At 47.1% G+C, this 13794-nt stretch overlaps 1 protein-coding gene across 1 annotated transcript; it reads left to right on the top strand.

Annotated features, from left to right (window-relative positions):
- Window positions 1–57: 57 nt before the first annotated feature.
- sept8a (septin 8a) lies at window positions 58–13570 on the top strand. The gene is made up of 10 exons (XM_047020181.1): window positions 58–390; window positions 4213–4327; window positions 4628–4823; window positions 5651–5837; window positions 7662–7823; window positions 8727–8823; window positions 10810–10978; window positions 11072–11204; window positions 11452–11621; window positions 12609–13570. Exons 1-10 carry the CDS (start codon window positions 361–363, stop codon window positions 12610–12612), a joined length of 1263 nt encoding a protein of 420 aa, XP_046876137.1. The 5' UTR covers window positions 58–360; the 3' UTR covers window positions 12613–13570.
- Window positions 13571–13794: the final 224 nt, after the last annotated feature.

Raw genomic sequence — 13794 nt, 5'->3', positions numbered from 1 at the left:
TGATTGTCGCCAAGCCTTGCAACTACAAATCCCATGAGCGCCTAGCGAGGCCATTGAGGCAAGAGGTTAGAATTAATCGAAAGCAACTTAAAATCTTGATTGGTTTGACAGATCCATTGTTGCACATTTTGGTAGTCGACTGCAATGAAAATTTTAACGTTCGATTGTCCTATATTCCCGTCGGAATTTCTTGTTCGGACTTGTGTAGCATAACATTCCTAAACCAAATGGGAGTTTCCAGGAAGTAGCCATATTGAAGGAAAACCCTTTTCACTGTGTCAGCTACGGAGAGAGTGATACTAGGGCAGTGGCAGCTCCCTTTCGCGTAGCTCTACATTAATATACCAAACATTCCTCACTATGGCTGCTACGGACGTCGACATATTTTCTGTAAGTATACAGCCTTTCTGATGAATGAGTCATGCAGCTTAATTTAAAGACCTCACAATTATTCGTAAACGTGGACGATGTTTGGACCAGGTTCAGCCGTTACCTATGGACACAGGCAGATGATAGAAGTGGTTTCTCTCAATGGGGGATCACGCTGGTCCTGATGGGGTTCCTCCCAGGACAAGGCGTATTTTGTGCCTCGGAATGGGCTAAATGCATCCAATTCATGATAGATATGGTTTCCTTTGCATTTGTATAGCTCAAGCGGTCCGTTGTGTTTGCAGGTTGGTGCTACATATACCATATGGTATCGGTATAAGGTTATGGTTTCCGATTAATAGGACTTTGCATGTCAGAATTTACCTTTTTAACAACAATGTTGCTATGTACTCCTGTAATCGAAAGGCCACTTCACATTGCTTCTTTTGAAAAGACAAGGTGGTATTGTAACTTATTGCAGCGTATTGGAACCTTCTCCAAAGCGGTCTCTAGGCTAATTACGAATTACTCCCCTGATGCAATTAATTAACATAGCCTAATACTAACTCACACCGTAAGTAAGATGACCTCACACAGTAATATCATGTGGAGGCACGCAAGGCATGATGAAGCCACAATGAAATGTGACAGTATTTAAACTCTCCAAAGCCTAGACCACACAATGTGTGTGTTTATAAAGGGTGTAGGAACAAGAACTCTTGAGGGTGATTAACTTTTCGATGGCCCAGAAGGGGATCCTCCGGGTAGTTGAACCGGACAGATAAGCACTTAGTTGCTTGACTAAGTAGATTAACACTAGAGCCACTCCTTCCACATATTGTCACAACACCTTCTGCTGGACAGGAAGCCAGAAGCAAGGTGCCCAAATATTTCCAATTCCATTTTCCATTTTCTTTGTTAATCTCACATTCTTAACTTGGTAAGGGTGCAATTAGAATGAACGGAAGTCTTCAGTCTTCCGTCTTTCTGACTTTAATCTGCTGCCTATAACAGTGTACCCGTGTAGAGTATAGTAGACTTAAATGCAAAGTGGTAGTCTACATGCCGTAAGGGCATGTTAATTACATCTGGTTATTAATAGGATGTAAGATTGGTCTGATTCAATCACCACTGATGGTGGGGGCGGGGGTACGTTTGAAAGTCGAGTGGGGGGGGGGGGTGGGGGGGGGGGGGGCACAGAGTGGTGCTATGTGGGATGATCAATGCTGTATTGATTTTATTGTACTATGGAGCTATCTATTTTTGCTGTGGTTATATAATGAACCGCCCGTGGCAGCTTTACCATGCTGGATGCCCACTGACCCCTAACACTGGCAGCATCTTTGGGCTAGCATGCATAGCGTGAAATTAACGTCTCACTCAAATGCATACAGCCTGGAGAATGTTACAGATGCTTGGGAGCTTCTTTGCCACAATTATGTTTTGATGGAACAAGCGTTTAAGTGAGCGACAGTACAGATTTCCCTGATATTACTGTTGTAAAGTCACAGAGTTTTGAACCGTTTTGAATCCTCCGAACGGATGCGTCGTCATCTTGAGAACGTTGGCTCTCTATTCGTGACTGTAGGTCATCGCTTTCCTTTCGAAGTTGATTTGATGTACGACAGGAAACCCAAATGGTATGTTTAGTTTAAGTGTCATCAGTGCATCCTATTCAATATACACAAGCTGCAGCCTGGCAAAGGAGCTGTTCCATTAAGTTCTGGAACAACATACTGATTAGCTGACTTACATGCCTCCCACCCCCACCCCATCTGTGTGCCTTACATCCATATGGTATGCAACAAAACAATGTTAACACCTGATTTTGTGTATTGCCGTTAACCAAGCTCCAAACTGAATTCCATCAGGACAATGTATTGATTGAGGTACCTACGGCTGTGCAACTTTCACTTTTCAGCCTGTAAGCCTGAATGGTGTATTTGTTTTTCAGGCTCCTAAAGATAGGTATGCTGTGCCTCTGTCTCGTAAAATTGCCCCCCATCTCATTTTCCCTCCGTCTTGTTTTTATCTTGACTGTTGGGCCGGCAATGGTAACCAGACAGAGGACGTGGGGCTAGATAATAGCGTGTGTGCATGTGAGAAAGGAACTGAAGTGTGGAGGACGGTGAACGAAGATGGCTGAATCCAGAAACTGAAAACAAGTTTTTCCTCTCTCTCTCTCTCTCTCTCTCTCTCTCTCTCTCTCTCTCTCTCTCTCTCTCTCTCTCTCTCTCTCTCTCTCTCTCTCTCTCTCTCTCTCTCTCTCTCTCTCTCTCTCGCACTCTCCCTCCCTTCCCTCCCCCCCTTCTATTTCTCTCTCTCTCCCTCCCTCTGTCCCTCTCACGCGCCCTCTGTCTCTTTCTCTCCCCCTCTGTCTGTCTCTCTGTGGGGATGCCTTGTGTCATGCAAAGACCAAATCTGAACCATCTGCATTTTTGTCCTCCCTCCCCATTCTGGGCTCCGAATCATCGGTGTGTCACTGTCACTCAGGGCGTTGCTAGGACATCGTAGGCTGTCTGCTATCCTCCATATTGGAAACTGAGTATTCATATGGGGAAGGGAATGAATGTTTCAGAGCACTGTTGTCTATGCAGGTCTGACACGTGCATATGTCTGCCAGCCTGTGACATTGTTTTTCAGAGTCCTGGCTGATATAAAAAAATCTGATAAGTTTAAAAGTTGGATATGTTTGTTGTGGTTGGTATGACATGCCACCTCTCAGCCGTTTTCCTCTATAGTCCTGGGATGAGGGCTGACCTGGGGATGAGGCTGTTTGCCGGAATGAGGCTGTTGCGGGGATGAGGGCGGCTCTGGGATGTTGTGGAACTGGTGTTGTTCCTCCTGGCTGGATTTGTCCCTAACTGACTAACCATAAACAGGATGGATACCTGTTAGCCTGCCGACACACACACACACACACACACACACACAGTTGGAGGCGTGGGCAGTTTGTGTCCACGTCTGCAGTCCTGCCTGATCCCCGAGATAACACGCCGAGGCTGGTTTTGTCCACAGCCCCTCTGTGCCTCTCCGTTCCACATGCCGTCCGCTCCGCCCTGCGATGGGCCTGGCTGCCCGCACCGTTCAGCTGGGCTCCTCGCTGCTCCCCTCTCAGTCCGCGTCCCGTGACATCACCCCCTAACTATGCAGCCCCTAGTGGGGAAGAAGGCCAAGCCAGACGTGCTTGGTCTGCCCCGTTCATCCCAAGGTGCTCCCTGCTCGCACACACTCGGTGCCACAGAGCAGAGACGAGCGAGATAAGAGATCAGACTTGTGAAAGCATAGTGTCATCGTTCTTATGTTTCACTTCGTGGAATCTTCTTTTTTTCCGTTTTTTTATTTTAGTTATTTTTACGACTCTTGGATGCATCGAAGGGCTTGGGTTCAACTCTGAGTGCCTCAGAGTGTGTGGGAACTTCATCTCTATTGTTTGTCGCGAGCGATGAAGGCTGATCACGTGAGAGGACGGTCGCTTGTGGGGAGGCTTCCATCCCGTGACCTCAATTAATGTGAAGACAGTTGGCTGTTGGTGGATTTGGGACCGAGATGCCTTCATCTGTCCTGCTCCAACTTCTCCTAGGAGAAGACAGCCTAAGCTCCCTGGAGCTTTCCATAATTTGAGCAGCTGATGAACTATGTAGAATGCATTATTGGTTCCTCTGCACAGCGGAAAATGAAAGATTTGATGGATCAAAGAAGAACTTACTCCTCTTTGAACTGCATGGAAGAAGTACTTATTCCACCGACCCCCCCCTCCCCACTTCCCCTATGTGTGTTAAATCGAGCCTCCTCATAAATGATGCGTTTCATACCCCTCATCCTTTATTTATTCTTTTCCAGAATGAAGAAAAGCGTAACCTCAGTTTGGGCGGCCATGTTGGATTCGACAGCCTCCCGGACCAGCTGGTCAGTAAATCGGTGACACAGGGTTTCTGCTTCAACATCCTCTGCGTAGGTGAGTGTTTCAGCCAAACTGTGGAGGACAAGTGTGTACTTTGGTGGAATTGGTTTATACTCGTTCAGTTGAGGTTCACCGAGTCCACCCAGTTGGATGACTGTGTCATTTCTGTCATATCTGTGTTGGCTGTGAAGTCAGAGGACTGCCGATGCAGGTATGAGTTGCAACTTGTGAGGGTGGAAGCATTGCTGACGAGTGACACAGGGACACCTGCAAACAATTTGAGTGCCGCTCCAAACTGTCATCTGCCATAAAACATTGTTTTCAACACTTCTACTCCCTCTATTATGCCCGCAGGGGAAACGGGTATTGGCAAGTCAACGTTAATGAACACGCTCTTCAACACCATGTTTGAGAACGAGGAGGCCAGCCATTACCAGAATAGCGTTTACCTGAGGCCGAGGACATACGATCTGCTGGAGAGTAACGTCCACCTGAAGCTGACCATCGTGGACTCGGTGGGCTTTGGAGACCAGATCAACAAGGAGGAGAGGTGAGGAGAAGACAGGCACTAATGCAAGGGATAGGCATGATGTCTTGCCCCGGTTACGTCAGGAAGACGACACACCTCACTGGAGAAAGTAAATGATCGAATGATTTAGCCGTGGGAAAATGTTTCCTTAATGTTGTGCGTGTTGAAATCAGCCAACAGGTTTTAATTGAAGTCAAACTAAACAGAAAAAGCTAAATGAATCACGGTTATTCATGTCTTTTGCAGCAGCAGTGTAGCCAGAAACACAAAAAAACGTTTTCCCAACCGTAAAAGGGTTCAGGACGTTCTGTGTCCTTCAGTAGGGAGGCTTTGATGGTTCCAGTCAAGGCTGATTCCAAGGAAATGTTCAGTTAAAACATCAGCTGTCAGTTTAAGTGTCTGCATGACCTCGTGAGCACAAGGGCTCACATGGCCCCTCGCGATCCCTAGGCCGGCCTGGGCTGCAGAGACTGTAATTCATGTTGTTTGGAAGAACACCGCCACAAAAACTCATCTGTGAAAGGTCATGACGGATGCCTTCTGGGGGAAAGGATGACTGATGAAATGATGATGAGACGTGAAGGGGAAGGAATGACTATTGTAAATAATGTTCTGAATGCCTTAGCAGGCCAGCAGCCAACCCTCATTTAGATGGGAGGACACTTAACTATTACACTAAACAATAATATAAAAGGTTTTTTCCTGATTCTGTCAAATCTAAGGCCTGTTGAAGGCCTAGCAAATCATTTTACCATTTGAAACGGAACTCAATGACATCTTTGAAACTGCTGCATGTTGTATCTTTTTTGGTGTTATGCTCAGAATACGTGTCTTTCCCCCCTTGGCAGTTATAAGCCCATCGTGGACTACATCGACACACAGTTTGAGAACTACCTTCAGGAGGAGCTGAAGATTAAGCGCTCCCTCTTCAACTACCACGACACTCGCATCCACATCTGCCTGTACTTCATTGCTCCCACAGGACACTCGCTCAAGTCCCTGGATCTGGTTACCATGAAGAAGCTGGACAGCAAGGTAAACCTAACCCTTCCCAAGCCTTCCGGGTGAAGGAACACACACCCCCGTCCCCTGGCTGTTGTCTACGAAAGGCTTTTGATGTCGCTGAAATTCCGGCCTCCTTTTCTCTGAAACTCGGTTCCCTGCGGCGAAGTATCGCGTGTCGGGGTGTGCGTGCGCAGAGACGTTCCCCCGTGGAAGTCACAGGAAGAATGTTTGGACTCCACCAAGTTTCAGTTAGTCAAAATGCTGGTTTTCAGGAGCGGGTCAGGTCTTTTGTTCTGCGTTCTGTTTGCTTGGGTGCGTCGGGGGAAGCAGTGCGGTTTTGATCGGAAGTTAATGAAGATCTCTGGTCCTTTGCTGCTTTGTGTGTATGGCAACCCACTAACTGAGGTTGTGTGTGAGGATGTAGAAGCACACGTGGATGGCAGCCCATGTGGAGACTGTGGCTCGGCCTCAATTAGCAAAGGGAATGAACAAACCTCATCAACACTGCTGCTAGAGCGTGAATGTGGGGGAGGGGGAGGGGGATGTATGGCGAGGGGCATATTAGCGAGGATGAGGAAGTTCAAAGAGAGAGAGAGAGAGAGCAAGAGAGGGTAAGCATGAGGGAGAGGGAGAGGGAGAGGGAGGTAGTAACGGGAAATAGAATGTCACTGCCTCTGTGTTATATTGACCCCTGACGAGGGTGGAAGGTGATACATGTGAAGCCCGTCATGTGGAGACCGATCTTCCGCACGCAGTGACGCTTGGGATAAAAAGCACGAGTGGTCACACGTGAAGAAAACACAGAAGCACTACCCTGTTAGAACGAATGTATCATGGCTGCCGTAACTGTAGGTGCCTGTCATGCAGCTTTGCGAGTGGTAAAGGGAGACTCAAATCCAGGCTTGTTTCTGTCACTGCCTCTTGCTGTGACACATATCAAACAGATGGTCTGGATATGAGCAGAGCAATGCTAGCTAGCCAGTCGCAGCCAACTCTCTCCAACCCCCCGCCTCTCTCCAAACGGGAATCTGGCTGGCACGCAGGCAGCTCCCGAGCCAAAGCATGTGGACCCTGGTGGACGTCGAGGAGTAGTGCACAGCAGGGTCAGCTCTGATGATAGAGACAGGAAGCTAGGCAGGAAGCTAGCTGTGAGTTTGAGGTCTCTGTGGGTTTGTCATTAGCCCTGACACTGACGGGGATGCGCTGCAGGGTCCTGTAGAGCTATGTACTCCACATACAGACATGCCCATCACATGAGAGCCTACATTAGCAGACGGTGCCCAAGGGATGTTAGTGATAACGGGGGTGAATGACCACCACGCATGAGAATGTCGCGAGGAGTACAAGGAATACATTTAAATGGAGTTTGTTTACATTTCCCCATCTGCCTGGGAGGAGATGGGTCACAGCGTCTGGTTTTGTTTTTCGGTCTCTGTGGGTTTGAGGGAGCAGAACTGTTCATGAATTTGGCCTGCATTGGGACATAGTACTCAAACTATTTATGACACGGTGCCAAAGTGAGCTCGTCTAAGTGTTTAATTAGTAGACTGTGTGTGCTTTTGTGAAACCACATTTATCTTCTTCAGTCGCACGCTGATTTAGCTCCGGTGATGTCAGGCACAAGGACACCACCAATAGTGGCAGGGTTTCGGAAGAGACCACAGAGAAACAGAAAGACACAGGAGAACCAGAAGGGATGCTATCTTGAGAAACTATTTTAATGGTTGCATGTTCATCTCTCTCTCTGTCTCTGTCTCTCTCTCTCTCTCTCTCTCTCTGTCTCTCTCTTACACTTCCTCTTTTTCTTTCTCTCTTACCCCCCCACCCTCCCTCCCTCTCTCCGCCCAACCACAGGTAAACATAATCCCCATCATAGCCAAAGCCGACACCATCTCCAAGAGCGAGCTCCACAAGTTCAAGATCAAGATCATGAGTGAGCTGGTCAGCAACGGCGTCCAGATCTACCAGTTCCCCACGGACGACGAGGCGGTCACGGAGATCAACTCCTCCATGAACGTGAGCGCCTCGGCCAGACGCCAGATTTGGTGGCGCTTTCTCTTGTGGTCCCGTTTGGGGTTCTCCAACCCGCCTATGTTCCATCATCCCTGACACCGCCTTTCCAAATAAAGCGCGGCTTATTCTATCCCCCCCTTCCCTGCATGGGAATTTACAACTTTTTAGAGTTTTAATGAGGGCAAATTCTTTTCCCTCCCCCTTGAAAATATCGAAGTGCTGTAAAGCTGTTTGGTTTGCAACTGTTCAAACAAACCTGTTGTATGGTATTGTAGGAAGTCCATTTGTTTTATCTGTAGTCTTAACAGGACAGCTGTCAATGGTCCAGAATAGGCGGTAAAGATCCTTGAAGGTCAGGCCAAGTGACTTTAGAGGTTGGGACAGCCACTGACAATTTGCCATTGAGCTCCAGTGTTTGGCTGTTGAACATGTTTTGGTGAGGGTGCAAGATTAGCTACTGGGCATAGAAATTCTCAAAAGGGAGTGAGGGTGAGATGACATCAACGTAAACGTTGTCCTCCAAACACAGCTGGATGTGTGTCTAAATACAAATTCAAGAGTGCACTACGTTACGTGTCAACCCTGTTTAGTTGTACTCCTGTGCGCTCTCGCTCAAGATTCGAAAACCGCTGCACCCGAAAAGTTTTATTTGACTCTCTTTTTTATCTTTTTCGTTCGTCGTCTTTCATTGGCGTGTTTTTTCCAACTAGGGACATCTGTGGAAGCAGTCATTGTAAACCTCACAAGACAGAACGCCCTCTGTGCTGAGAGAATGGAGCTCCGCCGTGAAGTCGGAGCGGGGTGGAAGTGAAACCTGCGTGTGAACGAGCGAGAACTCTGATGTAGAAGCACCTCCACTCAAACCCCGGGACCTCTCATGACCTTTTCACCTCTGACCTCTTCCAGGCTCACCTTCCCTTTGCCGTGGTGGGCAGCGTTGAAGAGGTCAAAGTGGGGAACAAAACAGTTCGAGCGAGGCAGTACCCCTGGGGGGTTGTACAAGGTGAGGAGAGCCTTATCTTTCTCTCGGTTCCTGTGCTCTATCCATTACAGGGCTGGCGCAGTGCTCCCACAGTCCCTGACGACCTGAAACGGTGACAAAGACAAATGAACACATTAGTCGTATAATACCATCGGGACCTCAAAGTTTGTTGGAAACTGCAATGATGATGATGGTGGTGTGTGTGTGTGTGTCGCTCGCTCTGTTTATTTATCTTCTGTCTATGCGGGCAGGCTAATGATTGGTGTGTGTGCTGTATATAGGGACACTATTGTATTGGGAGCGCTTTAACTGGATAGACGAGAGTCTAAACACTGTAATTTGATCATGTCACATAGGGATCTGCTGGGAGAATATCCCAGCCCAGCTGGGAGTCTCCATTACCCCTAGCCCAGTCCCATTCCTCAATCCCCCAGAGGAGAAGGGTCTATTTATAAAGGCCTGTCTGTCTCTGAGCAGAGGACTGGGCCATCAGTTCGCACACACACAGAGAGAGAGGGGGGAGAGAGAGAGAGAGAGAGAGAGAGAGAGAGAGAGACCATCCTGGATGTAGGGGCTCAGCTTAATGAGGGTCTTGTGTTTCCCTGATTGCATCTACATTTACATTTAGTCATTTAGCAGACGCTCTTATCCAGAGCGACTTACAGTAAGTACAGGGACATTCCCCCGAGGCAAGTAGGGTGAAGTGCCTTGCCCAAGGACACAACATCATGTGGCGTGGCGGAGAATCGATCCAGCAACCTTCTGAATACTAGCCCGACTCCCTCACCGCTCAGCCATCTGACTCCCTGCATGTGTGTGGCTAAGAGGAGAAAATGACCACTCAAGCCTGAATCATACAATCTACTTGTACTATAGCACCCACAAGGTCAATTTCCCCAAATTGTTTTGGGATAAATGTCTTTTTAATGTTTGTTTTTTCTTAATTAATGTTAGTTTTTTAATTATTACCCAGATAATGCAGAGGGGTTTTGCTGGAGAGGAAGGCACTTTTTAGAGCTTACACACTAATCTCTCCTCAGAGCTTGGTTGCTATCTGGGAAACGGACTGTTCTGACAGATAGCAGACCTCTGGTATTTCTGCGCTCACAGCTTAGCCTAGAGTAATGTGTGTGTGTGTGATTCTGAAAGGCTGTGGGCCTGGGGAGTGTCCCAAGGGCTCGAAGCAGGGGTCAGTAAATTGGCCCTCGGGTCTCAGCAGGGGCATTTTAAACCGAGAGGTTGTGAGATTCCAGATGGCAGCCATTTTTACTCTCCATTTTTCTCCCTCAAAGACTTCAAAGTGGAGGTCGTTTGTTTGTTTGTGTCAGTTTCGAACCCTAGTAACATATTTCACATCCTCCCCTGTTTTTACCCACTTGGCGTTATGATGTGTGCCACCCTAAGCTAGGAGGTTCAACGCTAGCTAAATGCCAGGCTAATTAACTCTATTTCTGACATCATCCTTCCATCTCCAGTGCTCACAGCTGGCGTTGGCATTAAGTGCCAGTATATCCCACGGTATAGGCCAGCTACCCTAGGGTCCCCTATTGCTTAACCCACCCTCCCACAGGCCTTCATCACATTCCTCCACAGTTAGCCTAGCAGCACAGGAAATGCTTCCCTTTCTGCTGTCTTGCTCTCTTTCTCTGTTGTGAGAACGTTTGTTGAACATGAATCTGGGAGGAAACTCCGAGGTTCTTCAAATTAATGGACTGTTTGCTCTCACGCCAAATGACCTTGTAGACCGAGACCTCGGCCATACTGGGCATTCCTCAGCAGATAGGAAGCTTCTCCTTCTCATCATCCTCTCAGTTTACCATAGAGAGGACAGCACCCAGGAACACTCCCACAGACTCACGCTATCAGAAACAAATCCAAACACGACCGCTCTGCAAATCTTCCCCTCTCGAAATTCCCCATCCACGGCTTGTCGTTTGTGTGTGTGTGTACGTGTACGTGGCATGCTGTCCTGGTAACCGAGTGGGTGTCTGTGCTGTGTCTCGACAGTGGAGAACGAGAGCCACTGTGACTTTGTGAAGCTGCGGGAGATGCTGATCAGGGTGAACATGGAGGACCTGAGGGAGCAGACCCACGCGCGCCACTACGAGCTCTACAGGCGCTGCAAGCTGGAGGAGATGGGCTTCAAAGACACCGACCCCGACTGTCAGCCTTTCAGGTAGGAGACACGCGCGCAGCCCTTTGAGATCCACAAAAAGGTGCCCTCCGGAACCACGTCGCTTTCATCCCGTCCCCTCTCCTCTCCTGTTAGTCTTCAGGAGACGTACGAGGCCAAGAGGAAAGAGTTCCTGGGTGACCTGCAACACAAGGAGGAGGAGATGAGACAGATGTTCGTCACCAAAGTAAAGGAGACGGAAGCTGAGCTTAAGGAGAAGGAGAGAGAGGTGATGCATATTGGGAGAAACAGATAATGTTTTATTTTATTTTATTATTATTCCCTGTTATTGTTATTCCCTGGCAGTAAATGTTCCATATTTTGAGTTTATATATTGTATGTCACTAAAGTATCTAAACTGACATAGACCAGTGTTTGACCATAAATATGACTGGATTGCAGCAGGGCAGGAGGTTTGTGTCATGGCCATTAAAGCGTGTCGGTCTGTTTTCTTCCGTCTCCGCGCGCGCGCTCAGTTGCACGACAAGTTTGAGCAGCTGAAGCGCATGCACCAGGAGGAGAAGAGGAAGGTGGAGGAGAAGCGGCGCGACCTTGAGGAGGAGATGAACGCCTTCAACCGCAGGAAGGTGGCGGCCGAGACCCTCTCCTTATCCCAGCCCCTCAAGAAGGACAAGGACAAGAAAAAGTAAGCAGCTCTTTTTTTTTCTCCCCTGGAATCTCCCCTCTACCTCTTCCTTGCTCTCTCTCTCTCTCTCTTTGTCCCTTTCCCTCCCGTACTCTCGCTGTCCTTCCCTTCTCCTCACTTCAGTCTCTTTCCGCCGTTTTCAGTTCAGGATCATCTCCCCCAGTCCTTTCACTTTGTACTTCTTCCCGTTTCATCTTGAGGGAGCTGACAGGTCATTCGATTTGACCTGAACAGTGCCGAAACTGAAACCGTAAAGAGCTTAGCGTAGACTCCCCCCGGCTATCGTTATCACGAACGTCCTGTCTCTTAATACCCCGGTACCGCTCTGTATTAATCTTCACTTGTGTAGATTGAGCAGACAGGCAGGGAGAACGAGCTTCTACTCTCCTCTCCATGTGCTTTCTGCAGAGGCTCTCTTCGCCTCTGATTGGAAACCCAGAAGCATTGAGTTCTACCTGTCTCCATCTTGTGGATGATATGTGCACCGTCTGTCTGTGAGTGGAGGTTCGGGTCATCCATTTTGTGGTTGGAACTCCAGTCCAAGTTTGTGTTTGGATATTCACTTTGTTGACACAGCTTCAAGACTGTGCAGGTGATGAGATATCCTTATCACGATCGATTGAAGTTTTTCCGAATGAGGAATTCGATATTCAATGTCCTGGCTGTGTTCCTGTCAATTGTCCTCAACAGGCAGCTGAAGAGCTCCCCCTTCTGATGATTTTGTGAATAACTTGATATGACTACCTTAGAGATTCTGATCTAAATATTCATCCCAACCCATCTTTCCTCTTCTATTCCCGGTTTCTTAGTCTCTATTGCATGTTTGTCTGCTTTATTCTTTCATTATGATTTGGTCAAAGTGGCATTGTTGCTTAGTATGAAATCATACTTTTGACAAGATGTAATGATGTCTGTTGTTTTTCATCCCATGCTGGGTTTTAATCATTCAGTTTATTTTGCCATTGTTTGTCATTTTGTTTCTTTCAGTTAATTTATGGGCACCAGTTACCCTCCCCCCCCAAGCCGACCATGGATTTGCCTTCCATCACCATAGCGACGCCAACGTTTTATTATTATTTTTTACATTCCTTCATGGCATTGTGCACATGGACCAAAGACTGCAGACGCTACAGGGAGAGGGAGAGAGCGGACATGCTGACTGGCCATTTCCTGCACTAGGATCACTCATGCTATGATTTGTTAAACGTTGTTTATACATTTTTTTGTGCTGTTTTTTTTTTCTTCTTCTTTTAGTTTGACTTTTACGGATCACATCACTGTATTATGACGGCAGCAAAAGCAAAAGATCTAATCACAGACTCCCGTCAATCACTGCTATTTGGTACTATGGTTGTGTTAACCTGTTCATGGCTAGTTATACTTCTGTCTGACCGTGTAATATTAATGCATCCACATGTTATGTAATTAGATTTAACACAAGCCATTCCTTTTTAGTTCAGTCTAAAATCTGAGCCAGACCAGACCAGGCCTTCAATCATGGTTCACTGCAATAATAGATGTCATGTAAAGTACCTGTATATATATTTTTGCGTAGTAGGTACCATTGAGTCATTCTAGACATAAGTCTTAAGAAAATATGCAATATTCTGGTGCTGTTTTGTATTAATCCAGAACCTGTATGTGAATATTTCTCGGACAATACCTTGCTTAATTGAAAATGCTAATATGCAAAGTGTATTCGTTTTTTTTAACTATATGATCAAGCACATAATGTTGTAATGTAGTTTTAATTACGCTGTGCCAGTAACTATACTACTATAGTAAGCCATGATTGACGTACGCGTGTGGTGTATCACAGTTTACATAGGCATGTAAGTTGCAGCAGGCAGATGCCTGGACTCAGCAGGAGAGCTGTTTAGTCTGAGAGACCAGATGAGAGCTGATGTTTTAACTTTCATTGGAAATAAATGCAAACCCTCGCCCTGAAAGTGTCCCTATATGATTTCAACATCTCCTGTACTTTGGGATTGTTTAATAAGAAGTAACGATTAGTCTTAAAATATACACACAAGTTCACAAGCTGAATACCCGTCACCCTGACCAGAAGTCTTTATCTAGCTGTGCAGTGTGTACCCAACGTCTCAGACAGGAACGATGGGCTTCTTTGTCCTCTGGTGAATGGAGGCTTGACCAACTGTGGTGTGAGGCATCT

Source organism: Hypomesus transpacificus, chromosome 5 (assembly GCF_021917145.1).
Source record: "Hypomesus transpacificus isolate Combined female chromosome 5, fHypTra1, whole genome shotgun sequence".
Taxonomy (NCBI): domain Eukaryota; kingdom Metazoa; phylum Chordata; class Actinopteri; order Osmeriformes; family Osmeridae; genus Hypomesus; species Hypomesus transpacificus.
The sequence above is the reverse complement of the archived record's forward strand: the minus strand, read 5'-3'. Positions and strand labels throughout refer to the sequence as shown.